The sequence below is a fragment of the Megalops cyprinoides genome, chromosome 3, assembly GCF_013368585.1.
Source record: "Megalops cyprinoides isolate fMegCyp1 chromosome 3, fMegCyp1.pri, whole genome shotgun sequence".
NCBI lineage: Eukaryota > Metazoa > Chordata > Actinopteri > Elopiformes > Megalopidae > Megalops > Megalops cyprinoides.
In genome coordinates this window covers 11396766-11422164 of record NC_050585.1, presented here as the reverse complement: position 1 = coordinate 11422164, position 25399 = coordinate 11396766, and the positions used below count along the sequence as shown (strand labels likewise).

Here is a 25399-nt window from a genome sequence, read left to right as displayed (position 1 = left end):
CAGTGAAATCACCCATAACTGCTGCGGGAAAGGCCCAGAGAGAGAAAGAGCGAGAGAGGGCGGATGTCCGCCGGGAGAGAAGGTAGCCAGGCGGGTAATGATTTTACAGGCAGTCCTCGTTACCCACCTGTTAATACAAAAACTGAGATCGTTGGCGAGTTGCCTGAATCGTCTCAGGCTTTGGGAAAGCCAGTCAGCCCCAGCCATAATCAACTCTCAGGATATTTGCAGATGTGCACGAGTGATGTGCACTGATTCCTCTAGGAAGATGTATTGCGTCTGTCCTCCGCCCATGTTCATATGTAACCGTCAGTGCCTTGGAGTGCACAGATCACCTGGAAATTCATCATGCTCACCGCAGTGGCTCATTCTGGGCCTGACTCTGACCTTGACCAAGCTATTGAATCACAGCAGCTTTTACTCTCTTGATAATGGTAGACTTCAGTGGAAGAAAGGAACTGACAGTATTAGATTTCCTGGAGGAAGCGTAACTTTCCTGTCATCTTTGTGCATGGGGATTGTGTGTATATGTGAGTGTGTGTATGTGTGCGTGTGTGAGTGTGTGTGTGTGTGTGTGTGTGTGTGTGTGTGTAAGCACAAGCTTGTCAGTGGTATCAGGACAGCATTACTCTCCTGTGGAGAAGGTACTCCCCTCTTGTGTGGACCCAGACACTGGCATTTTGCGAAAGCAGACACTGATCATCTCTTGCTGCAGCTGCTTTGTGTGGAACTGAGGGAGCCGTCGGGCCTGTGGGGGGGGGGGGGAGAGAAGCCGCCGCCGCTGCAGGCTGTCTGCTATTCATCACTGCCAGGGCTGCCGCACACCGCCGCGACTGCGTCTGCCAGCCCCAGTCTGAAACCTGAGACATGTCGCTGCGGCAGCGTCAGAGACCTCAGATGTAGGCCTGAGCAGTTGGCACACGGGTGGGGTTTTCTGACCCCAGGCTGTGGGGCGCTTTACTAGCACGCAGGCGGCGCATGCCTGTAGCCCCTATATGGGACGAGTGAGCAGGCATTCTGGCAATGCAGTCGGACCCGCAACAGGGTAATCAACGTAAAGTGACTCTCTCATAGGCATGGCAGAGGAGTCGCGAGAACCAGGGTTCGCACCCTCTGACCTCCCTCAGTCTGACTGAGTCCCCACCCGGCACCGCCCTCACCGATCTCACGCTCTGGAGTGCCTCTCGGCCGCCGCTGTGTCCATTTACTTCTGTGCTCTCGCCTTATCAAATCGGCTCACGGATCCGTGCGCAATCAGCTGTGCCTTCTTTTCAGGAACCGAGGTGCCCCCGTCATGTCTGTCCCTGATTAGGCGTGACAAGACATGCTCGCTTCTTTCCCCCCTCTGCCACCAGCTGTCCCTTTTCAACCGTCACTTTGACAGGGTGCTTTTTTAAGGATTCTGTTGCCATACGGTGAAACGGGCAAATTGACACACCTGCCAGGGATCCTGCTGGAATTGGCCCCCCGGTTAAGGTAGAGAACTGATTTACTGTTACTGCCGGAAAGCAGACAGATCTGCTTGGAATTTCCAAAGTATAAAAAAAAAACCCAATCCAGTTTTCCGTGCGACACTGTCGTTTTCTGTGGAAGGATCGTATATACATCCTCTTCCTGCATTGTTTCATATCTTATGCCAAACGCTGCTGTTGGTGCAGAATTCATTGAGGATGTGAGCGCTGGAAAAGAAGCGTCTTTCCGCCCCCTGTGCACAGGGGTGAACCAGCGGCATGAGAGGCAGTGTGGACCTGTGCCAGTGTACCATGCTCCTGAGGCACACCCCAGTTGTCAGATTTAAAAAGGAAAAACCTCATTTCTTGTGTTTTCTCCTGTGCTCCGCTGTGAATGTACTTTCCCAAAACGTTCTTGCAGGAACAGGAATTTGAGGCTGGAGCTCAAGTGAAATCATTAACTTATCGTACATGCTATCGCAAACAAAACAATATTGTCAGCCTTGATTGGAATGCACTTGTAATAATGTGCGAATGAAATGTCGTGTGATGGAGCCTCCGGTCTCTGAAATCTGACTCAGTTGTGCTGTTCAGTTTGTCTGATATTTACCTAAAGGGTTTCTATGGTTCAGGGAGCACAAGAGGGTGTTTTTCTTCCCTGAAGTGCCTGGGCTGAGGGGAGTGACAAGCAGGGCCTGAAGTGTATTGTGAGGGCCCTGGGACGCTGTGTGGAAAAGGGGTGTGACTGAACCATGTCCCCAGGCCTTGACACTCACTGTATGGTAGGACGCATCTCTTGAGGGGGGGCAGCCATCAGACGGTGATTGGCACCCCTCCCGCGACCATCCCCCAACAGCACCTCTGACTTCCTGTCCCACAGGCAAAATGTAGTCATGAGGAGCGTGCCAATCTAACCAGGCTACCACAGCCAATTAAAACAAGCAATCCCCAGAGTCACCAATAAAGGCAGAGAACCGGAGATTAGAAGGAGGAATAATTTTCTTTCGCTAAAATGCCCCCATTGAACTGCTGGAAGTACCACAGCAGATCGGTCTGTCTAGTAGGAGGTTTTTCGGGAGGGTTAACAGGGAACAGAAAGGGTCTGAAAGAAGGTTTCATCACGAGGCCGTGCCTTTCACAAGTCTTCAGTCATCGAAACTGAACTGGAGTTCTAGGAAAAAAGCAGCCCGCTGGTATTGTTTTTTATGTTGCGTTTCCTTTTTCACTCCACAGCTGATTCCTCTTAATACAGAGCATTACCCTCTCATACCCGCTCAGGCTCCATGTAGAGTACCGCTCCTCTGATTAAAACACACATCAGCAATCGGGTGCTTGATATGGACTCCTCAAGAGAGCCACTGCTGCCTCCGAGGTTAGGGAGTTCAGGGCAGCCACTCGCCTCGCAACACCGCTGCTCCTTGCACCGAGGTCTTGAGTGTGCGAGTCAAATTAGTCCAAACAAAAATGTAGCGCGCTCTGTGACTCCCTGTCATTTCGGCAAAGGCCTATCATTATGCGAGCTGCTCCTGTATTTAGGGCCGCACACAAACAGAAACTCCTCGCCCTGCAAAAACGCCTCTGGATCCCGTTCAAATGAAAATATAGGCACCAGTGAGAGAAAGTGTCCAAAGGAGAAAATAACAGTGCAGTTTTTTTCCCCTTATTTTTTGTGGCCTACCACTCACTTACAGACAAGCCAGTGTAGCCTAAACCTGCACTAGTACCGTTATAATGCGCTGCTGTTAGGCTCAGCAAAATGAGTCCAGTAATGCTTCTATCAGATGTAATATTAAACTCCTTTTCAGGGCAAAGACAGAGGCTACCAAAAGGGGGAATTTTTAAATACAGTAGTGTCTTTCTGTTTGCCTGAAAGTTTTCCAAAAAGGGGGACAAATGTATATGTACAACTTGTATTGCAGATTTTACAATATGTTTGAATGAAAAATTTACAGTACGTTTGAATGAAATCATTTCTGTACATTCAAATGAAATCTAACGGTATGATTTAATGTATATTTGAATTGTTTTTCAAACTATACATGGTTGCAAAAAAATCAAATCAAGCTAAATGGTTTGACCTAGCCTGAAACAGACTGATGTAAATGTAGTGGGCCTGCACACTATTCTAAAACTGCACCCACTCACCGTCTGACAGTCTCCACCCGTGTGTGTGTGTGTGTGTGTGTGTGTGTGTATACATGTGTATGTACATGCATGTGTGTGAGAGTATGCTTGTGTTTGTGCACATACATGTGTATTTCTGTGTGTGTGTGTATGTGCATGTCTGTGTGTGTCCACGCTTGTCTGTGTGTACGTGCATGTCTCTGTATGTGTGTGAGTGTGGGTGTATGTGCATGTCTGTGTGTCTGTGTGTGTACGTGCATGTCTGTGTGTGTGTGTGAGTGTCAGTGTGTGTGTACGTGCATGTCTGTGTGTGTGTGTGTGTGTGTGAGTGTCAGTGTGTGTGTACATGCATGTGTGTCTGTGTGTGTGTGTGAGTGTCAGTGTGTGTGTACATGCATGTCTGTATGTGTGTGTGAGTGTCAGTGTGTGTGTACGTGCATGTGTGTCTGTGTGTGTGTGTGTGAGTGTCAGTGTGTATGTGTGTGAGTGTCAGTGTGTGTGTCTGTGTGTGAGTGTCAGTGTGTGTGTACATGCATGTGTATCTGTGTGTGTGTGTGAGTGTCAGTGTGTGTGTACATGCATGTGTGTCTGTGTGTGTGTGTGAGTGTCAGTGTGTGTGTACGTGCATGTCTGTCTGTGTGTGTGTGTGTGTGTCTGTGTGTGTGTGAGTGTCAGTGTGTGTGTACATGCATGTTTGTGTGTGTGTGTATGTCATGTTGCTCCTGCAGCAGCAGCACAGTCCTTAGCTGGCATCTTAAGCAGCGCCTCAGCTTTCAGTGACCCATTGGGTTCTGGCTGGCTGGACTCTTTCAAAGGGCTCCTGCAATATGAGGCTTGTTGAAAGCTCAGAGAAGGGAACTCCAGTGTAATAGGAGGCTGCAGTACTGGTGGTTACTAGGAGAACCCCGAACATTACTTTATACTCAACATGTGCTCCAGCATTGTGGGTCCTGGCAACTGTTTATGCCTTTGAATAAGAATTAACCATAACATTCCACTGAGCAACTCATAGGTTTATACCATAAAGTCCTTCTACGGCTATAGCTCCGAGCCCATGGGGAAGTGCTGTACATCTGTGACACATCTATGGCTACTGTTTCTTTAGAATTTTCCTTGAAATGCTGGCATGAACATAAATGTAAAGAATGTGGCTGATGCTCACCACTCCCGTGTATAGTTTCGCCTTTGGTTTGCAGGGGAATGCCAGATAAAAAGGAATGTTTTGAAGCAGGGCATTGAGGTGGATGACACTGCCTAGTCGAACATGCCATGTTCAGGCAGCGAGAAGCATTAATCATGAGACATTCTTTTCGTCCCCTGCCACCTGACATTCCTCTGGTAATACAACACCGTGAGGAACTGCACCAGTGTCACTGTGGGAGCCCAGAGGTGTCTGTCCGAGTGCTTCCAGTGAGTGAGGGAGAATGGAGCTTCCTCTGTTACTCACACTGTTTATACCGTATCATGCCCAGGCTGCAGCTGCCTCCCTGATCCAAGCATTTGATTTGTGGTTAAAATGGTTTCCCTGAGGATATTTGAAGAGTGAATCAAATAAGCACACAGATTGAGGACTGAAAATCCGTTGGCTCCCGTCGCTCTCCTGTTCTATTGAGACAACCGCAGAGCGTCTGCCAGACCTCCGCTGCTCCACAGCACCGCTCCCCGTGTCGCTGTGACTGACGCACACCTCCGGCCCTCCGACACAGATGCCCCCGGGGCATGGTGTCCTCGTGAGCTCCTCGCCACTCGCGCTCGGCGTGAGGAAAACAGCCGCCTCGAGGTTCCTCGGGAGGCGTTTTGAGCCCGCTTGATTCATTGCGTGTCGGTCGCTTCCGTCCTCAATCTGTTCCTAAACCGAGAACCGCTGGGAGCGAACCAACTTCATTTCCCACCGCTAATCCACTTACCACTGCTCCTCCCTGTCTTTCGCAGAGAGACACATGAGGAGGAATGCACAAAAAACTGTTTAGCCACAGAGCTAATTTTAGAATGTCCCAATTGCTCTGACCCTCCCCGCATGTCCAAGGGTGCCTGGAGAGGTGAGTCAGTCTCAGGGGCTTACGAAGAGGGCATCAGGGAGAAGGCCCTTGTACGGGCACCTGATTTTTCTGGTCCCTACCTTATCAAGGGCAGGACTTTCCCCCCTCTTGACCACAGGTAGAAAGGAGGAAAGGAGGTCACAGAACCACTACCTGCTGTACATAGCAAGGCTGTCTTCAGTCACACGCTATGGACAAATACCCATGTTAATTATATCACTGGAATAGTTATTACATTAGAGTCATTACTGTGACTCTAGACTGATATGAGCTGGTGTGACCCAGCTGACAGGTCAGTAATCAAATAGTTCTACCCTGTCACTATCAATAAAATGTCCTGCCAGTGGGCATGTACATTTACAGGTCTGCTTGAGACATTGGGCCTCAGCACTGTCTTTATACTAGATACAGAATTGAACAGATTTTGTTCAAACATTTTCTATTGTCCCTGTAACAGTCAGTCATACTTTCCATATATCCAGCATATCCTATGAACCATTTCCTATAAGAAAACTCCCTCTCTTCCTCTCTTTCTATGTCAAGAGCATGAGAAATGAGAAAGTTGAAGTGGAACGCACACATATGCCAAACACACATTGCTGTCCACATTACAGGCTCCCAGCGTTGAGAAAAATAACTCCACATTGTCAGGATATCCTCTCGTGGTGTTGCTTTCTGTGTGTGGAACCAAACACGGGAAGCTGCGTGGTTGATCCATTGTCAGGCTGTCTAAGTGTTGCATTCATCCACATACCGATACCAATTTCAGTGGAATAGGTGAATTGTAGCATTAAAAGCTTTCACTCAAAATATAGTAATGAATTCCTCTCCATTGCAGTGGTACAATGTGGCTGAAAGTTCACTGGTAAAATCCACTGAAAGCTTTATGACTAACAGCTGGAGCTAATAAAGCTCTTACAAAATTGTACTAGTTATAGTCCTTCCTTCTACAGTATGATGTTGATATTGGCGTCTGTTTTGGTGGCATGGTTAATTGAAATGATAAGTGGTAAACTAGCTCACCTGAAAACACAGCAGATTTTAGGCTCTCACGCTGAAGCTCTGAAGTCAGCACCCTTGCCAGGCTGATATAAGAGTTGTCTCAGAGGCCACCCATTTATCTTTTAATACTGGCTAGGCCATTTCAGCAATCTCAATGGAATAATACTGGACTAACCATTCCCCCCCCCCCCCCCCCCCCCCACATGTAGCAGCGTGAAAGAGGTCAGAGTTGGTCTGGATCATTTAAATTCTTGTTAAATAACTGCAGGTCTGAGTCCAATTGAATGCTGCCTCAGCTTCCTTTGTCCCTGCCTTCATTGGTTTCTGTGGAAACCAGGTGAAGCACAAAGTCCTCTTCCTCCAGCAGGCTAGGCACAAAGCAGGTTTTTTTGAGCGAGCACAGTAAAAGCACAGGAAAGGCCTTGAGCTTTATCTCACTGGTCAAAAGCAAAAGTCAGAAAAGGCCTTTTGTTTTCAGACAGATTGGTTTGTGTTGTCTCTGCAGCTTATTCTTGTGCTAGTGTTCATCGCTCTGACTCCCATGATACATCTAATCCACACAGCATCAATAGCAAACAGACACCTGAGCCCCATTCAGAGACAAAAACAATCTGTCATGACTAGCTGAAACGACATTGTGTGCCAACACATATAAAAAGGTCAATTTCCCTGCTGTACACACATACCTATGGATCCCTGTCTAGTTGTATTCATGTGAAATATTCCTCGCACCACTTTTTCTGCATAAGACAGCTGGGTGTGTAACACTTACAGGGAATCCAAGAAGGTCTGGATAGAATACTACATCCAGTTCATTTTGTTTGCCTGTGTTTTGTTTTTCAACTTCATCAACATAAGAGGGGTACATCTGGGCACTTGATGGTGTGATATCTGTGGCAGTACGTCCTCACAGCACAATACCAGCACATGAGTCATGTGCATGGCCTGTAACTCCTTCAGGCCTTCCAGTTTCGCTTCGGGGAAACCAACAAGGTATTTCTTTCAGGAACCACAAAGGTGAAGGGTTAGGCCATGACAATATGAAACGCATTCGGTTCCCATCTGTTGGAATGCCCTCACAACCACAGCTATGCCCAGGTTCCAAGGCAAAGGTGAACTGCTTCCGCTCTTTTCTTAAACTCATAAATCATTTGTCATATTTTTCTCATTTAAAACGCAGCTTTGGCAACTGCAAGTGTATCACATAACCATTGTTCAAATAACAGTATAGGTAGCTTTGCCGTTTCTGTGCTATTTATCTGTCTATTTTACTTGCATTTGTGTGTGCACGAAACTGGGCATTGACCATGACTTGTCACTCTGAACTTGGACGTGGCAGCAGAGGGCTATGCATCAAGCAGCCTTTCATGCAAGCACACCCACACTACATACATGTTTAGTCAACATCTCCAGATCTCTAGAATGGTCACCCCATCTAACAAACATCATCAAAGAAGTGTAACCAAAACTGTAGAGTATGAAATATGAGCCAATACACCACAGTCGAGTTCAAAACCCGTAACCTTGTGAACGTTACATAAAAATAATAAATACCCACATCAGCAATCCTTGGCAATCGGAACGAATTCCAGGCAAACCGGTTAACCTCAGCTGTGGTGCTGGTGGTGGGAAAAGTACAGGCGCAGAAAAAAATGGGTGTCAGACAGCGACCCAAATGGGGTTTGTATCTGGGGCGGCAGAATGTTTACTGCTCAGCGGAAATGCACACGGAGGCAGAGGCGACCCTGTAATAGAAACGTGATGATGGAACGGGCATGTCCAGACCTGCAGTTAGGACCTTTTTTCGTCCCACGACAGCCGCAGTCTATTTGAATCGGCGTGATCCACGCCCCGTCCGCGTGGTTATGCCTCGCAGCTCGTGGCGAGATAGCGACGGATGTCTTTTTGAATTAGTGGGGAAAATTGGCACGGCCGCTTCTTTTGAACAGAAATAACCCAGGCCCTGTAAACTTTATCAATGTCAACCACATAACCAAACAAGGCTGCTAATTAGTGTGCCCCTACTGAAAAAAGTAAGAATACACTCCCAATTATGTAAACAAAAAGGGCACATAGTACTTCCTTCAAGGAAATAAATTTAAAAATCTAGTGAAACTGTGCAGTGCAACGCTTGAAAACCACCTGGCTGTTGCTGTTCATGTCAGGAAGATTTTTAAGGGAATATTTTCTTGGAGAAGACGAACTCCTCCGATTTTAGTTTCTGAAGTCCATGAGCTCTCTGATGTTTTACTTGAGGTAAAGAGGAGATTCTCATACTCATTACAGAATCATCCATTGGTAAAGAGCGGGTTCACTGGAGTCTCAGCACATCTTGGAGTTCCTAATCATTAGTTTTCCCGGAGATGTAAAGTATCGATGGGGAGGGGAGTGTCTGTGACACATTTGTATGAAACTGTGTGCTCCAGGAGGGTGTATGTCTTTTGCATTTACTAAGACTACCCAGATGAATATGGCATGACACAATCACCAGGTTTAATGAGGCATTGACTGCATAAATCTTTCAGGCTGACCGCAGCTGGTACAGTAGCTGTAGCTATGGGTTGCAGCAAAGCACAGCGGAGCAAAAACAAATAATCTGGCTCATAGTATGTCCAAAGCCAGGCCTCAGGTCCTTTTCACACAGATGTCACATGACCCACTGAGTGTTTCAAGTAGGAGTGACCTTAATAAGTATAATGACATCTACAAAGGCACTGAACGCCTTAGGTATTCACCTGAGCTATTTAGAAAATTTTTTTGTGGTGCAATTTTGGCTGTTTTATTATTCGTTTCATCATTAGCTTGTTGAACTGACAATAGAAACATTCCTTTACCATTGACTTAAATTATGAAGACATACTTGAACAGTTAATCTGTTGAATGGCAAGCCACTTTGTTAAGCTAAACAGCCTGTGCTGGAAATGTTAGTGTTACACAATTTGCCTGCATGTTGCTGATATCCTATCTGCGCATAGTTTCAGAGGAGGGTGAATTGGCACGATATGTAAAGCAGACAGTTTCTGTTCTGTCCTGCCCATTCTGCCCATTCTGCCCACAGCTCACCTCCTCAATGATGGTAAATCTTTAGCAATGTTTCATTCCACAAAAAAACCTTGCAGAACACATTTCGAGTTGAGCGGGTCAACGGCACACTATTTCTGCTTTGCTAATTGGCCAAACAGGGCCAAGGCAGACAATGCAAGTTATTTACTCAGTTTAAGATGTCAATTTTGATGAGGTATTGAGCTAAAATGCAGTGTGTATTAGTCATCCTGAATGATAGGGTGTGTGTGTTCCGTAGGTAAAACCCAAATTCAACGGACATCAGAACCTTCTGTGAAGCTAGCTGAGGGTGGATGGACGCTTCAGTCAGATTCAGAATACCATCTCTTTCATTAATGAACCAAATATGGAGAAGGATGGGAACTGATGATGTTTCTGACACAGTTCATTCATAGTCGTTGACAACCACACAACTGTACTGTACATGTATGTCTGTAATTAGGAAGGAAATGGGGAAGAGGCATTGTTGTGAGGAACCAAAGGGCATGGTTAGGAGCATTATTTTGTGTCAGGGATGAGAGGTTATGTAATTTAATGACACAGTTGTCAGCAGAGACTGAGAGAATAGGACTGGAAAAACCAACTATGAAAGGAAGATGGGTGTTTGGTCTCTCTCGTGCTTGACAGAAAAATATAGCGAGATATCATTGTCTGGAGATATCTTGACTCAGTTTAGTTTGTCTAAGTAGTAACATGCCTGTGATTCACTGATAAGACAAATTAGTTGGACTTGGCTGTATATTTCTCCCCCCTGTTTTAATACAGTGGGCCATAACATTTAAGTGCCTGTCCACCCATCAGAACTTATTTAAACAGCTGCCTTCTGTCTGATGAAACCTCTTGTCTCAAGACTCGCCTTCTTATATTTCCAGTCTGTAAAGTGCACATAAGCAAACAACAGCAGGCATCACAATGGCGGCATTATATTATACTCTTGGGTTGCCCTTGTTGACAGATTGCATTGTTTTATTCCTCTCTTGTCCAAAGCTGTGGTCTCATAGATCACAGACCTGAGTTTACTGAGCCAAATCCATAAAATCTCTGAGTTCTTTCCCAAGTCGGTCGTTGACACAGGGTCAGAGATGAATATTGTCTAATGGTTCATCAAAGCCGTTTCCTTTTCAGAAGTTACTAATCATGCCATATTTCATCATATACATATATATATGAATGCGACAAGAAAGCATAATAGTGTCCTGCCTCCCAACTGTTTATCCAGGGGATTTCCTCCCATTTTGACTTGTGTACATGCAGGTTTTTTTTTCGTCTGCGGTCTCAGTCTGTTGGAATCCCCGCTGCAGAGAGACAGAGGAGTGCGCCTCACGACAATCCAAGTGAGAGACAATGGCACTCGGCCGCGGATGGTGCCGAATCAGGAAAAGGAAAGTACGGAGCTGAGCCCCCCCCCCCCACCAAGCTCCCCACCTCCAGACAGGAGGTGTTGCGTTCACGTTGGCTGTGATTTGGGGTCTGTTTGGTTTTGCACGACTCAGGATATTTGTAGAGCAGGGAGGATTTGCAGCATGGCAGAGGCAGCGACCGTGTCACGTAGGGGCTTCCTTTTCAGTGTTTTCTCTTGACTTTTTGGTGTTTTTGAAGGGTGTTCTTTTTATCGGGGGGTGGTAACATGTTGTTTATGTAACTACAGCATTATGTAAGTGGAGCTGTTTAAAAACATGAAGTCAAAGTGTAAGTACCCATCAATGTGATTTGGAACATTGGGCACTGTACATTCTTAAGTGCACTCTCTGAGTGACACAATAGAACCATGGTCCAATCTCATTCATGTCGGTGCCTATAGTCCACAGCATGGTTTGTGTCTAATTAATGTCCCCTATACCCAAGTCAATGTGTCACTGTCTATAATTTAAAATGGAATTTGGAAAAATAAGTTAAATCTTCACTTATTTTATTTTGGTCTTTTGTTGGCTGTTCTGTGTTCATTAGGAGGATGGAGTGGGAGGCTCTATGTCATCTCCTCAGTGTTTTCCCATGAAGCTCTAAAAAAATGGCTTACTGACTAATAGCATTACAATGCATGCCCTGCAATGCCAGAAACGTCATTTGTCAGCTAACACAAATTTACCAGAACTGACTATCCCTGATTCTTGAACAGGGTGCGATGGTTTTCTAGATAATGTTTGAAGTCACCTAAACCACCCCCCAAAAATTTCCCGCTCCACTGGTCAAGCAAGAGGAAGGCCCAGCAATAGAGATGCAGATATGAAGGGACACTTCCTCAAGAATGTGGATGAAAAATTGTTGGAGGCTTTTGTCACCTTCTAGGGAATTGTTGCACCTTTTGTACTGTAAATCCAGGTGAGGCTTCTGTAAACACCCTGTGATTGTCACCTTAAGTCCTTTGGAATTCATCTCACATTTCCTGCTTATGTTTCTATTCTTCAGAGCTCATCCATCCATGGATGGATGGATGCATGTCTTATACTGGAATAACATTTCATTGACACATGCTCAGAACACTCCACAGATATCTTATGTTGTCAGTCTTGTATCATCTGATGTCATTTTATTCAATGTCGCTGGCTACAACTTAAAGAGTATGCCGGCCGACTGTTTACACTGGGAACAAAGTCATGATTACAGAAAGAACATAGCTCTGAAAATTAGCAGTGGGAGGTTCATGGGACACTATTTGGTCAATGCTGAATAAACATGTACGCTGTTGAAATAGGAGGCCTCTGCTATCTGCCACTGCAGAGTTAAGCAAAAACGATAATTATCACACAGAAAATGGCAGGGGGCATCCTAAAGGACCTGCCCGGTAATATTAGAACACTGCTCATACGCAGCTCACTAATACCAGGTCACTTTATTTAAAGGGTGGCTTGACTGCACTTTTTGAGTACTGTCATTCTGGCTCAGATTAGCACATATTTCTCCTTGCCATTTAAACCCAGTCAAGGTGCCTGTGGCGAGCTCATTGTGCAAGCTGGCCTCTTATCTTGCGCATTACACCCTAATATTTCTGTGACATTTGGCAGCAGCGTTGAAAGGTGGTGAGGGAAGGGGGGGGGCAGCGGGGTGTGTAGTGCACCGTGGAAGAATTCTAAAGCTTTTCCAACTCTGGCCAAAATGGCTAGCATCATAATTTAATGTTGCACAACAGAGCAGATGCACAGTGACAGCACCGGAATGCCGCAAATGCTTTGAGGACGTGACAAGTGCTTCCTGAGAAAGAGTGGTTAACCAGCCCCCTAAGGACAGGGTTGAGTGGCTGACACCTGACTGTGGCCAATGGCATTGTGGGCGGAGGCAGGTGCCTTCCAGCTCAGGGTAGATGTTACAGCACAAGGCATTAATTAGACCCCATTAAGATGCTTCAGAGATGAAAGGCAAGTAGCCTGAGGGTGACACAAAGGTAACAACACTTACAAATCATTAGGGAGACATGCTTTTGTTTTGCTTTCATTGTCCACATTGCATAATATTCTTGTTACAGCCACTGTCCCCTCACTATTGTTCCTGGTTATATTACTAAAACAAGTGTCTGTTTATGGTATATATGTGTATTAGTAAATGTTCCATCATTAGGAGATATATTTTATCTGCACTTGTGCTCAGTGTGTAAAGGTTGGCCAAGGACATGGCCAGCTACTGTGTCAGGCAGGCGGTGTTCGGCCACAGAATCACTGGTATTTTTAATGAGAACAAGACAAGTCAAACCAGTCTTAAGGAATTCTTAATGTACCAATGTATGAGTATTGTTGCATCCATGGATGTTAATTGATACACCTACTGTGTAATTAAAGGGCCATTAGGGACATTCAGGAGATTACCTGTCATTTATCATTTAAGCAACACTGAAACAATTATTAGTACATTTCAATAACCTTTTTTATGAATGGTTTACCATGACCATTTTCCATAAACCTGGAACTATGTTTTCAGTTTTCTCACAAAGTATTTCAAAGCCCCCAGGAAAAATATTTAGATGAATGTACCAAGCACACGCCTCATCCATAAATCTTGCAATGTTCATATGTCGTATAAATGCTCAGCATATCCAAACAACCATTTGGATCTGCTCTAGGCTGGCTGTAACACTGCTCCCAGGAAGATTCATTAGCAGTTATTAAAGCATCTAAATTAAGCTCATATTGTTGTTGTTAATGAAAATGTCACCAAAAAAAAAACCATCTCAGAGGAGACATTGCAGAAGCAGAATTTGTTTCATGAGCTCTCATCTCAAGAAAAATGGAACAGAAGTGTTCAGAGTGACACACTTCACTGCAGGCTTTGTGTGGGCTGAATCCCATCTATGTAGTAAATAAATAACATAAGCAGCAGCCCTGAAAACCAGGCTAACAATGCCTTTCAGCTTTTGTAATATCAGCATTTTCTCAACTCAAAAAATTGACAGTTGTTACAGTCAAATATATAAGTGGATATCATTATTTGGCAGCGATGAAGGGATACTTCTAAAGAGCTGTTTGTATTCACTTGACAGTATTCAGTAAGTTAATAATAGATGCCAAGCTTGTTCTGGCACCAATGACCTGTGAATTCCCACCCATTTTTAAAACAAAATCATCATGGAGGCATTTTACCATCAGGTATAAACCAAATCTGTCATGTGCAGCTGTTTGATCTGCTATGAGTTTTAATTTATACTCTGTGAGCAGAAATGGCTCACCTTTTTCCAGGATGAATACACTCTTATGGGCACTGCAATTTAGTGTCAGATGGCTTGTGAAGCAGGTAGATCAAAGTCCAGTCGAAAACTATATCCAACATATCCACAGGTTTTCAGGTGCTCCGCAAAAAACCCAGCAAAATTAACATAAGGAATAGTGTGGTGGTACCAATATTATATTACTTCAGAAGAAAGTAAACAACATAAAATAACCATAGACATACTGTTTTATTACCTCAGTTGCAGAGCCCTACATTTTTCAATCTCCTTGTTCAGTATCTTCTTAAAGACCTTTGCTTGGTACTGCAGAGGTAGATCAAAGCTGGGTGGTGTGTAATATTTCTCTCATTCCTCTCCAGAGAGTGTGTTTATGCAAATTGTATGTCAATAAACTTTCAGGAGAGCTATAATCTTAAAATCCCATTGTCAGGCTTAATGCCTCAAAGAATGGTATCCAAGCCCTATTCCCCAGACTAATTTTAAAGGCATTAATATTTCAGGCCTGTTTGGGGTATATTCCACCCCCTGTTATTGACTGGGTTCTGTTGAGTTTTTCTGCAGTCAGCAGCGTAAGTTGCACTTCAGTCAGATTTTGGATGCTCACTTTTGCGCTCATGCTAAACCTTTTTCACTATTGTTTTCAGGTTGCCATCTGTTAGCCACAACCTATATTTGTTAGACACAACCTGTATCTTATGCAATACGACGATCATCATTGCCTAATGTCATATCTGATACATGAAAACATCCTATATAGTGCGTCAGGATCTTTCATTAAGGGCAAAAACCCTAACATTTAAAAAAGCAGATTAGTTTCAAACATCAGTCCCAATATTACAAAAAAAGCTTCAGGGGATTCTTCTCCTGGAGTTGAACATCATATGCTGTTGTGGAAAAACTCAATATTTTGTGAAATCAAACAGTGCCTGGGAAGATTGTTACCCTTCCCACCCTATATAAATCCCTGTAGAAATAGACGGTTTTTTCCCTAAAAACATTCCACAGTGCAGAGAACCAGGCTCAGCCAAGCAAACAGCTTTCAGGATATCCTTGAATTGGTGAATTGGGAGTTGGCTGTGCCAGGCCCTGAGAGCTTAAAGGGTCTCCAGGAGAGGCCTGTCTAGGCAAAGAGCTTTTGGGAAGAGCACCTGACCGGCTGTTAATGGGGCTCTGCGGGCCGCTGTTCCCTCAAACATGCTATAGTGCGCAACGAAATACGCACGACACCAGGGAAACAAAACTCGCAACATGCAGTGGTTGGGGTTTTTGCTCAGGGCATTACAGCGCATTGCCCTCCCCAAAGAGGTGCATGGAGCCATCCGAAAGAAGAGCGAGGTCATGACACGCAATCAGGCGGTTCATTCAGGAACAGAACAACGGGCGAGGCCCCGAAGCCTTTTTGTATTTCAAAGTCTTCCAGTCCTCATTCTCTCTAGGTGGAAGGTGCCAAGTAGGCATGGTATGCTAACTGCGTGATCTCGTCCTTTGTTCTCTCATTCCACCCCACCCTAAATAATTTTTTTTGTCTCCCTCTTGTCATTTGCAGTCTTCATCTGCAGCTTCATGGTGGCGGCGCCCATCTTCGGTTACCTTGGCGACCGCTTCAACAGAAAGATCATCCTGAGCTGTGGCATCTTTTTTTGGTCAACTGTAACTTTCTCCAGCTCCTTCATCACCAAAGAGGTACAGTAAGATCTCTCTCCGTGCCTCAGCTTCCTATCCCCAGAGCAAAAAATAAGTTGTGAAGGCCGGAAGAAGTAAGTGGTGAGTGGGTAAATGTACAAAAATCAGATGCTTTCAAATCTAAATCATTGCTAATGAGGGATTCTGCATGCCTATATTCATATTAGTAACTCTCCCTGATAGCCCTTATACTGTACAATGTCCTTGTTTTTGCAGTGCTCTGTCTCCCTGCCTTTCTATCTCTCAGCCTCAGTGAATGAAGTTAAGAGGTCACCAGTATTAAGCAATTACCTAATGAAAGCACGCAGCAGACAATCACTTAGCCAGTTTTATATTTCAGACGGGGTGGTCATGTGGTTTGTGCGCCTTTGAAAACTGGGTTTCCTAAACCACAGGAGGCCTGGCCAGCGTTTGAGGTCAGCTCAGCCTCCCGTGAGCCTTCCTGAGGTTACGGTGGCCCTGGCGTACCCTTCCATCAAGTGCAGCTGAACAGCGCAACACTCAATGCTAATGGGGCAGCAGAGCTTAAAATGAAGTGCCTCTTTTCCCCAGACACCCTGCCCCTGACTCAGCAGCCTTAATGGGATACTAGGGAACAGGAAATGTCCACAGTAATCTCAAGGCCGTCATTTAATATCCTCAGATCTATTGAATAAAAGGCTCCAAAGTGGTTTGACTCCTGTATTTACCAAAACTCAAATCTAGACCAGAGCATTAAAGGGCCATAGGGATTAAAGTAGGAAAGGAGACAGAGTAAGAAACATTTTTGAGTCTCAGTACAATGGACTCTCCACACTGAAACTTATTGACCTAGTTTTCTGCTGTGCGAGGAATGGATTTTCAATTATAATGTGATGCCACAAAATATCCACAGGAGAATACCTTGAGACATTAATATCTGCAAATAGATTGCAAGGCATGCACTATTGGCTAAAGAAACTAAATATTATATTTTGGAGATGGGAGATAAAAAAAGAGTAAAAGAAGATAAGGATATTGAGGGAGTAAGTCTATGGCTGAGACAGGAGGCATGTGGATTATTTCACAGACAGTGATTAGCTCTGAACAAGATTAAAATCACATAATCACAGACAATCACATAAAGTCAAACTGTATGCTTTAGTCCACTCAGGGCTAATCAGCATCGCTTAAATATCCTCTCTTAAAGCCAAAATTTAATTTTGTCCGGTGAACCTGGAAACATTATTCACTTCAGGTCACCGCAAAGGTTGGCGTGATCGCTATTACTGGGAAGGGCAGAAAGTGCATTTTTACCTTGGGTATGCAAATGCTGTGTCTGTCAGTGGGGTGGGGTGGCGGGGGGGGGGGGGGGGGGGGAGGAGAGATATGTCCTGAGGGGGTAAGGTGATATTCCATTGGTCTGATCAAACATAACCTTATCAGTCTAGTGTTGGAAAAGAAGGGGGAGGCGGCACACAGATCACTATTTTGGAATATAGAGATCAGACTAATGTGGAAGAAGTGAATTTGCAAAAGATACAACCTTCTCTACCCTTGGTTCACCCTCCATTATTAATGATCAAAGCTCTTTTGATTAAAGAACCTATAGAACCTGAAGTGTTTTGAAAAAGAAAAAGGTGGTGGTGTTATTAGTGGTTATGAGTGATTTTGGGTTTCATTAAGGATTAGGGATTTTGCCAGATGAAGACAGGAGCCATAAATATCAGGACATGTGAGTTAAGTAGTGCTTCAAATTTAAATGGCATGATAAACTCTTTTAATCAAATCTGGCATACTAGGGCAGGCTATATCTGCTTACTGGGTGTTGTAAAGTATACAACACAGTGTAAGATTTAGTTGCTCCTTGGTCTCCGGGGGTGTTATTAGGTAGCAATATGATAGCTAATTAAACTGCTGGGCTAGCTGCGAGATTTGTGAGAAGTGACAGATGATGATAATGAGAATCACTTGCAGGAGATTCCAGCCAATCCCTGGGACACACACCTCTCCTAAGGCCAGTTCACTGTGACACATTGGATAGCCCTCCATGGAGAATATGCCTCAGTCCCTTGCTGTCAATTTACTGATTTGATGACAATAGCCTGCATCTCACACTGATAGATGCAGAAGTGTTCTCTGTCAGTAGGGTCATAGGGTGATACCCCTCCCCCAACCTTAGGATTTTCATATCAGTAAACTGAAAAGTGGCCTCAGAACTGTACACTACAGTTTCTGAGGAGCAAAACATTCCTTCAAATGAGCAGGAGGAAGAAATGGACACCCCAAAAGGTGTGAAAGTTGGACAGGTCTTGTGTTGACTGCATTCCTTCACAAGATTCCTGTAGATTCCTGTTGAACCAACACATGAAGATAAACAAGTTATGTAAGAATTCCAATGCAGCAATTAAAATGGTAAGCCAAAAGATGTATCTTTATGGCTGCACTTTACAAGTTTTGAGGAAGCCCTAGCCAAACGTTTATGCTAATTTTAATATAAATTACTTTAATTTTTATACATATTTACACTTTTAACCAGCATTGTATAAATTCTTCCTTCACTACACTTTCAGATTTAAAACTCTAGAGAGTCACAGAAAGCCAGCAGGGTGTTCAAGGCTGATTCCTGTTATTGTTGAACATTATTCCTCACTGTATTAAATAATCATGCAAATTAGACGAAAGTAATTTTCTTCTGTAATTAACAAACAGCTCAGTGTTTTCATTTGTGGAATAAAACATCGCAGGGGCGAATTTACATTCACATAAATCCCATGTCTTGCTTTGCGATAAACACGTTGAAGCAAAAATAAAAATGTCTGAGGGGGAGGTTTTCAAAGCATAAGTGCACTGGACGATATGCACATATATTAGCTGCGCGCACATCAATTCTGTCATATTTTTTCCCAGGGGGGTGGGGGGGGGGGATACATCGTTTTTCATTCAGTTTCAGTCAACTCCGATGTCGAAACAATTTATCAAAAGGTAAATGTTGTGGCAGCCAAACGAAATCCCATCACTGCCAGTCCTCTGACCACACGTACAAATAATATGAGTATCACCTCAACTGGATTGGCTGATAGGAAACCAAAAACTACCGAATAACAATCGACTAGTCTAAAATAAGTACACGATTCATTCAGACGTGCAAAACGACATCGCTCGCCAAGAATCAAAGCACCGTTTTTAAAAGAAATGTAGATAGCGGGATAACAGTCGATATGTGTATACCACTGTTTTGTTGGCGTTGTTGAATTGTGTATTTATGAACACGCTGCGTGATTACTCCGCCATAGTGTAGTGTTGGCCGACACGAAGCAGCCTCTGATGGCGCTTCACGCTGGGGGGTCGCGGCGATTGTTGACCGGTTGCCCTGAATGGCAATTAATACAGTCAGTGGCAGCTGACTCTGCACTCCCGAGGACCTCCCCCAAAGCAGGACAGGACAGTAGTAGACACTAACGTTTCCTCCGGGCTCTGGCAGGGAGAAATGCAAAAAAAAAAAAAAAAAAATCTTTTGTCACATTGGCGTGCATCAAAAAGCCCGGCCACATAGGATAACCCTGTTTCAGTCACTGCAGATTCCCATCACGTAATCCCCTTGGAATTACGTAACGCAACAATAAGTAAGCGATTCTCAGAAGCCCGTCACAGCGCGAGCCGTTGGGTAGAAAGGACTGGCTATTAATGGAACGCTGTGTTACCCCCCTGGGCATTTTGCTACTTCTCTGTGCAGGCGCTGCACACCGTGGATTTGTTTTACTATTTTTATCCATCAGCCCCCCTTTTTTTGTAGCGTATCAGCACTTTAGTTACAGTGTTGAATGCCATGCTTTTAACACACTTTTTTTTCCCAAAACCTGAGATTGGGGGGGGGGGGGGGGGGGGGGGGCTTGGGAGATTGGGACTGTGTGGCAGGGCTGAAACCCATTTCACAAGTTTCAACCCAATTTTCTGTTCCTGATAAGGTGGAAGGCATCAGCCACATTTTATTATTGATATGGATAAATCATCAGATATAACAATGAATAATATTGAGAGTATGTTCAGGCTGAAAACTCAATAACATGAAATCCTGGTGCTCTTACAGTAACACTTAAACTGCATCACAATCTTAACATAAAGAACACACATAATTGTGGCCAGTATCGGCCAGTACACTACATAAATTTCTATAAAATACATTTGCTTGCTTGGTAGTGAAGCAAATTTATCCAAACTCAATAGGAGTGGTTGTTGTGTCTACACAGGACATGTTTTAGGGTTCCTGATCTCTTGAAGATGACCTGTCCTGGGGAGTTGCCCTCACATTTTGATAACTCATATTCCATATGTGTGTGTGTGTCAACTGCTGATTCAATTCAGTTTTGGGAAAGAGAGTAGGTGGCTCAAATTTTGTTTTCCTTCCCCCTGTTAAAGTGAGGAAGGCAAAGGTCAATGTCCACATTTTTACAAGGTTGGGTATACCGCTGTCCCCTTCCGGTACAGTGTGTAATACACACTGCTGGAGTGTTGGAGGAAAGAAGTTGGCTCGCTTACGCATCATCATTTGTCTCATAATCTTTGTGTGCCCCCCACCCACTGGCACTGCAAAGGATTCTGGGCTTTTAAGCATTCGAGTGACCAGAGCATGGTTGTCCCCTGAGCTTCAAATTGTGTCCTCAGCACTCTTTTGTAGATATTATCTTTGGCAGTTGCCTCCAGAAGCATGATTAAAATTTGACAGTTTTATGAACTTGAAATGGTTCTTGATAAGCATTCAGGACTACTCAAGGGGAAAAAAATTAATTTCACTTAGGGCGGATGGAATTTTACAGAGAGGTCGCTAACATTGTCATGTGCAGCAGTGTGTCTAGACAATCCCTGGCTGTCTTACAGAGTGCAAAACAAAAGTGGCTGCTCTGAATTGTGTGTGTTTGTGCAGTTTAATTCGCCTCTCTGATCACATTCTCCTCTCTTCGCAGTATTACTGGCTGTTTGTCCTGTCGAGGGGTCTGGTTGGAATTGGGGAATCGAGCTACTCCTCCATCTCTCCCACCATCATCGGCGATCTATTCACCAACAACACGCGGACCATGATGCTCTCTGTCTTCTACTTTGCTATTCCCCTGGGCAGGTACGTCATGAAACCAGTTCAGCTGCACAAAGCAAACATTAGCAGAGCCAGGGATAGCCAAACATAACACGTTCAATTACAGTTTCTTCAAAATTGCTTCCTGTTGGAGTGACTTTTTAATGGATGCACAGTCATCTTCAAAATGAATGTAGATTAAAATGAGTAAGGAGCTGCACCATGAAGCCATTCAGAAGTCATGTTCAGAAGATGGCTCAATGTAAACCTGCTTAAAATGAGTCTCTGAACAATCAGGATAGAGGATTTCAACTATTCATGAGAAATGGAGAACAAAAGAGCGAGAGAGAGGAAAATGCAGATGAGAACAAAGAGAATCAAAATACGCTTGAATGGATAGTCTTATCTCAGACACCGTTTTTACCTCAAAAAGGTCAGGCCACCGAGCACTGCAGACTGCACCCAACTGCATCATGCTGCTCATTTCTACTTATTCCAATTTCGATGAAAGACTCCACATGCCGGGGCCAGTCTGGATAAATAAAGATTACGAAAAGGTCACAAAAGCTCTGATAGAGCGACTGAGCTTTTCTTTTTTTTCGTTTAAGTGCAAGGGTTTGAGATTCAAACTCAATCAGTTCATTCAAGAGGGAACAAAGGGAGAGAAAATGCAAAACAAACAAAGCGGAAAGATAAAAAATGAATGGGCCTGTGATGGCTCGACTCCGGACTCTCCAGGTTATTCTTATTCATATTTACCATGGATAGTCCCCACAGCGCTATGGTGCAGAGCAGCTTCGGCTTCGGCTTGTTTTTATCCTTCATGGCACCCAGAGACACACTGAAGTGGCAGGCCTAAATGAGATGCTAAATAAATGAAAAGACACTGCGGCCCACAGTTCGCTGCACATCCAGTTTCTGAGTTCCTTAGCGCTCTCTCTCCCCTCTAAATGGCTCCACCAAGTTAATGTCTGTTTGTATTTGCACACTGCAGTACCAACTTGACTTTTTTTCCCAACTAAGGAAATAAATACAACAGATTCTCAATTTATCAATATGTCAAGTGTACCATGTTTAACAGTTTCAACCTGATATGTTGGTTATCGTATTGCATTGGTGGGTGGAATTCAGTTTGATATAAAAGAAAACAAAAAGCAAGTAAGAACTATTTTAAAAAAAAAACAACTTCTGGCAATAGCCTTTTCTTTGGTAATCCATTATCAGGCTTTCAGGGAGCCTGCTAATAGAATTGATGGCAGATTGAATGCAGTCAGCAATAGACAGGAAAGAAAAAAATCATGCCTCAAAGGGGTTCTGGAATGCTGAGACGAAGTATTTCACTCCAATAAAGCACTCGGCAAAGAAACAATAGGAGCTGAGTGACTGGACCCTGCGAACGAATGACCAAAACATCCTCCGCCCTACCCTGCTTGTTTATCTTGGTTGAGTTGTTGTGACCGTTTCCAGGAAGTGACCTCAGGAATGAGACAGGGTGCACAGGAAATGGGTCCCCTGGAAAAAAAAAAGGTGTCCCCGGCTAGTAAACACACCATGTCGAGCCAGTCTCTTACCTCTTGGGTAAGGGCGGAGGTATTTTTCAGATGCATGCTGCGCTGGAGTCCAACATTCCAAATAGGCAGTGGATGTAGTCTGATAAGGTTAGTCATTAGTCACTGCTTGGAAATACAATATCTGTCCAGGACCTTTTTTGTTATTTTTGGACCGCTAATCAGCGAAACACAACAATGCAGAATGGTTCCCTTCATGTGTGAAATAACTCAGAGGGGTAGTTGGCTGGAAGTCAGAAGGTCCTATGGAAATACTCCCTGGTAATAGCCAGCCGTAAGGCCCCCAGGACTGTTTGGGTTAATCTGTTCATTAATCTCTAATTGTATGGTCAGCAGTGTGTCAAAAGCCATACACCTGTGCAGACTGGCAGTCACAAAATGGCGGGGAATGCAGGAAGCGTCAATGACTTGGAATGTGGAGGAACACCCAGCGCAAGGAACTCATCACAACAGCAGCCTCACACCGTTCTCTCTGTGGCCACTGTGACTCATGTATTGCACTACCTTGTAGGTACTTACCGCATGCATCCAAGAATAGTGGTGACAGCCAGCTAGTGTTGGTGGAAACAATGTGTAGAACATTGTGTTATGAAACTGGTGAATGAGGCCGCGTATTCAGAGCATATTGGGAGTGTACATTTGCAGTGACAAAGCCATGTGGCGGGTATGATGAGGTTATATTTTGCAATGGCCAGGGAATGGGTGTTTCTCTTATTTTGTTCACCTTTTACGCACACAAAATCCTTTAGAAAGAGTGATCTCAGATTTTCACAATGACCATTTTGAAAACGTAAGAAATGGACAATAACACGAGGTACCCATCTGTGACTGCTTCACCTATTCTGTTCACCAGTGCCAGTGGGCTCACTTTCCTTAGCATACTCATTCAGCTGGAATTGTTGGTGAATCTAAAGCACCTTCCCTGTATTTTCAATACAGTGCATCTGAACCTTTTTAATCCTCTAACTATTCTAACACACCTTATCACATCACTAAAGCACTATCAACTGAAATGGAAAGATTATTATTTTCAGATGCCCCACGGCCACCTAAAATTCAAGTAAGTTAAGTGAAGTCATTAGGACACATTTGCAGAGAAGCACCTTTTAACAGTAACACTGTTTTTAAGCATAGCCTATCCCCACTCAACCTTGATAACTCATGTTTTTTGCACCTGTCTCTATTAATGTGTTTATGTGAACAAACTGATGAACAGTAGCATTTTTATGTTGAGTAGCCAACACCGCAATATTCATTTGTCTCTCACATCGAGCTAATCATAGCAACAACAGTAACATCAGTGTCTGGAGCCAAAAAGAGGTGTGAGCTGCTGAATGATAAGGTGTAAGAAGTGTTGTTTTGAGGAGCAATTACAACAAATAATGGAGCTCCTGTTGTTGTTTACACACCCACACCAAAGGGCCCAGGGCCAGGAAGAGTCACTCCACAAGCTGGCAGCTCTTCAGAGTGCCAAGACCACCACTTTGATCAGTGACTGCATCATATCCCTTCCACATAAAGGAACAGTTTTAGCAATTAAGTCTCTTATCGGGTTGTAAACAGGACACACAATCCCCTGACTCAAAAGAGTTTCGTCTACTTTAATCAAAGCAGAGACCAGCCCTGTATGACTCATGGATTCCTATGTATAGAATAACATGGTTTCAGCATGCAGGTATGATAATAAGCACTCTTGTGACCATGTTTGCATATTCCAGTAGGATCATCTTTAGACAGTTGTACTGTAGGGCACCTCCTCAGAGTCCACCTGGACAAAAGTCGCTTTCTCAGACAAACCTCTGTTTAATGGGTTTTTGATCAAACTTAGAAGACATCAATAGAAAAACCAGTTAGCACCCTGTCCTTAGATCTAAAGTTCATCATTTGCTTGTCCTCCTGACAGACATTTTCATGTGATGCAATTCAGATTGAAGCATGGGGTGGCAATTATCTGAGAACGTCATCCCAAATCAGACTCTTCTCTGGTTCTGATCAACATTTGTCCTCCAGTCTTAACTACAAACAAAAGGAAGCTTCACTTTTATTCTTCACACACTCCATTTAGCAAGTTAAGAGTTCATATAATTGAATGAGAAAAACTCTTCATATTGGAAAAAAAAACATGTTGAATTTAAGAGCAAATGTTGATTGAATCCAGGGGTCAGTCTCTGGGCCTGTGAATATTTCAATTTAACATGACTTTTCTGTGCCAGGAACAAGGGGGCCTGAGCCTGCTCCCCAGTTTGTGTGGAGTATGGTGCTATGGCGTTGCTCCAGGTCTGGGAAAGTGAACTCAGTCTCTTGATCTCCCCTCTCTTTCAGTGGGCTGGGCTACATCCTGGGCTCCAGCGCGAAGGAGGCAGCGGGTGACTGGCACTGGGCACTGCGGGTAAGAGCTCTCATTCAAAGAGAACGTGATCATCACGGCCTCCCGGAGGACATGCCCCAGGGGGCTATCTGAGAGCTGTCCACCCCTTTGAGGGACACGTGGTGATACACCTATATGGGGCCTGATGAGGGAGTCAGGAATGGTACAGCTGAGAGAAGATTGCGGGTGTCTTTGTCGTTTTATTATCTTCAGGCTCTCTGCCCACCACTGTAGCACGTTCAGTACGTACCCAAAGTTAAATCACAGTGATCTCTTTAGTCACATGTATTTCAGCATTGTTTAAAGGGCCCTATGACTCTCCTCTGACAAAATGTAAGAAAAGTAGAGACAGTGTTTGGCTGAACACATTTAGCACAAAGATTAGCTCTGAGTATGTTGTTGACTTGTTGTGTGCTTG

The 25399-nt window shown here is 44.2% G+C and overlaps 1 protein-coding gene across 2 annotated transcripts in view; it reads left to right on the top strand.

Annotated features, from left to right (window-relative positions):
- The window catches only part of spns2 (spinster homolog 2 (Drosophila)), a 71486-nt gene that overhangs the window by 27024 nt on the left and 19063 nt on the right, over window positions 1-25399 (top strand). For both annotated transcript variants that reach the window (XM_036523559.1, XM_036523558.1), the window contains exons 3-5: window positions 15880-16016; window positions 20939-21090; window positions 24936-25002. In XM_036523559.1, the coding sequence (XP_036379452.1) occupies window positions 15880-16016; window positions 20939-21090; window positions 24936-25002 (356 nt within the window). The remainder of the gene's footprint in view (window positions 1-15879; window positions 16017-20938; window positions 21091-24935; window positions 25003-25399) is intronic.